At 43.8% G+C, this 2,469-nt stretch overlaps 1 protein-coding gene across 1 annotated transcript in view; it reads right to left on the minus strand.

Moving 5' to 3' along the window:
- The window catches only part of EMH_0081250 (SAG family member), a gene marked incomplete at both ends in the record, with an annotated part of 1,165 nt that extends 408 nt beyond the window's left edge, over positions 1 to 757 (minus strand). The window contains 3 exons of the mRNA XM_013500362.1: positions 75 to 204; positions 300 to 475; positions 658 to 757. Coding sequence (XP_013355816.1) covers positions 75 to 204; positions 300 to 475; positions 658 to 757 — 406 coding nt within the window. The remainder of the gene's footprint in view (positions 1 to 74; positions 205 to 299; positions 476 to 657) is intronic.
- Positions 758 to 2,469: the final 1,712 nt, after the last annotated feature.

The raw sequence follows: 2,469 nt of genomic DNA on the forward strand, positions 1-2,469 counted from the left end.
CTCCTGCTTTTTATACAGCGCCTCATCCGCAGTTTTGTAAGATGGAGGCAATCCATCAAAGTTGTTGTATGCACCTTTCCACTTGTTTACGATTGCTGTGCAGTCGACGGCTTCTGGGTTATCAACAACGTGGTACGCGTACGTGCCGCTCTGGAACTCAGCTTGCTCTGCAGAGCCTGCAGTACCTCCTGATTTCTCCGTGGTCTGAAAAAGCAAGAGAGAGAATGCGGAAACACCGAGATATGTTGCGCAGCCAGTGAATATGCTCTGTAGGGTTGTTAGGTGAGCAAACAACTTACTGGAATCAACGACTTGCACACCGGCTTCCAGGCCCAATCATCATCTGATTCCTTTTTAGAAGTGACCTCTGCTGGCAGGCGTTTTTCAGTATCAGCTGTTCCTGCTTGTATCAGCTGGCTGAACCCAACTGCCTGGCGAGCAGCGTTGACCGCGGCGAGGCATTCGCCATCTTTACCTGTGACAAAGAAAGTAAATTATCTCGAGCAAGTGAAGAATGTTTTGCAATGTAGAAGTTTCATACTGCAACGTTTGGATGCGCGCTCATGACGCCAAGTGTAGTGCATAGGCACTACAATGGACCTCATGCGTAGGCTCTGGAGACCTAGGATCACATAAGTTTTGACGGTGAAAACTTACCCAGGGTTACGGTATACGTTGGCCCTGTTTCTGTCTCCTGGGCGGTGGTGAGAGCGAGGAACGAGGCACCGATGACTGCGAGCAGCGTGAGAGGTGACATCGTCATCAACTGGTGGTGAAATAGCCAAATAAGAAGCTCAGAGGAAACCTAAAACTCATTCGTTTGTATAAATTATATTGAAACAGTATTAAACACAACACCTTCATACTTTGCTTCGGCGGCGTTTCGGCTCTCGTGCTGGGGTTGTTGCTCGTCGGCGGTGCTCGTGCTGGTGCTGGGCCGGCCGGGCAGCTGTGTTCTTGCCTGGCAACGTCCCACGACCGTTGAGAAAGGAAACTGAAATATAAATGCTGTTAAAATTATTAAATTAAAAATAAATTAATTAAAATAAAATAAATTAATTAAAATTATTTCTAAAACTAAAACATTCAAGACGAAGATATTATACATTAATACTGAAACAATTAGCTCACGGAATCCTCCTGATGCCTGCCTGCGTCTAATACACACCTCCCTCCGTCACAGTCATCGACTTGCAGGTTCATCAGTGGAGAAATTAGCACCAACTTGTGATTAAAATTATTTATAAATATATTATAAAAGAGTGAATTCTTCTTAACTCTTTTTTTTTCCTGCACTGACGGGTCAGCTCGCGATAGAATAAAACACCCGCCCGTTGCTTGGATCAACAGAAACTCGTTCAACAGTACTGTGCTCACACTGCCTTGACCGTGGCATTCTATAGGTGATATGGCATCTATAATAAAACTTAATTATATAGTATAATATAACTATTTCTTTCCCAATACAAACAAAACAAAAGCTGTATACTACGAACTCGTGCCCTCTTTGCCTCGCCAGCTCAGCACGCGAGACAGGCTGTAGTGTAGTACACTGGCACTACAATACAGAACCGAAGACAACTAGTGGAAAAAAAAGACGGAAACTTTATAATTACGTGCAGAAATGGGAATTATATTAGTTTAATTGTACAGTAAAATTAATTAGTTAAGAAAGCTGACTCCCCTTCAGGGGCGGAGCCATCAATGTAATAGTCCTAACCACGGCTAGACATCAAGGGGGTAGGGGATCTACGAGACTAGCGATAGAATACGGCCTTTACTTTAATTTATTGAATAAATATTAGATGAAAATTTGCTACATTCGTCCACGAAACTTCTACCCCGGTGCCTTCTAGCCCCCTGCGTGGGCGGACGGTCACACAGGATGCAGCTCTCATACTTAATGGCCCCGCCTACCCCATCGCGGCTACAACTTAATAAATATTACTCTACAGTTAGATTATTATAATTATAATTCCCGTTCTCGCACGTAGTTATGGGTTTACTACTCGTCTTCGCTTCGGTACTGTAGTGCCAGTGCAATACACAGAGCCATTATGTATGAGGGTCAGCGACGGCGCCAGCCCCCTTGCTGTTCTAGTAGGGCCCACGAAAGGGCTATCTCAGAATATCTTTGGGAGAATTTAAATAATTTTTCCTTTAATATTTGTATTTTTCCATTAAATTATCTTAACGCTGCTTTCTATCGCTTGCGTTGTAGTTCTGCTCCCCTTTAGTGGTAGTATACTGTGGCTAGGACTTGGCTGCATCAGTGGGCCTTGTGCTCAGGCCGCCTCAGAGGGCGGGGAGATCATAAAGTTTTCGTTTGTTTTAGTTTGTGTTTTTTTTTTAATTATTTTTAAATATATTTACTTATTATATATTTATTTATTATATATAGTAGAGAAGCTCGCTGGTGCGGCGGCTTGGTGGTGGTGGGTGGGTGCACAGACGCGAGCAGGGGGGCCA

The sequence above is a fragment of the Eimeria mitis genome, genomic scaffold (assembly GCF_000499745.2).
Source record: "Eimeria mitis Houghton genomic scaffold, Emh_scaff5311, whole genome shotgun sequence".
In the NCBI taxonomy this organism is placed as follows: Eukaryota; Apicomplexa; class Conoidasida; order Eucoccidiorida; family Eimeriidae; genus Eimeria; species Eimeria mitis.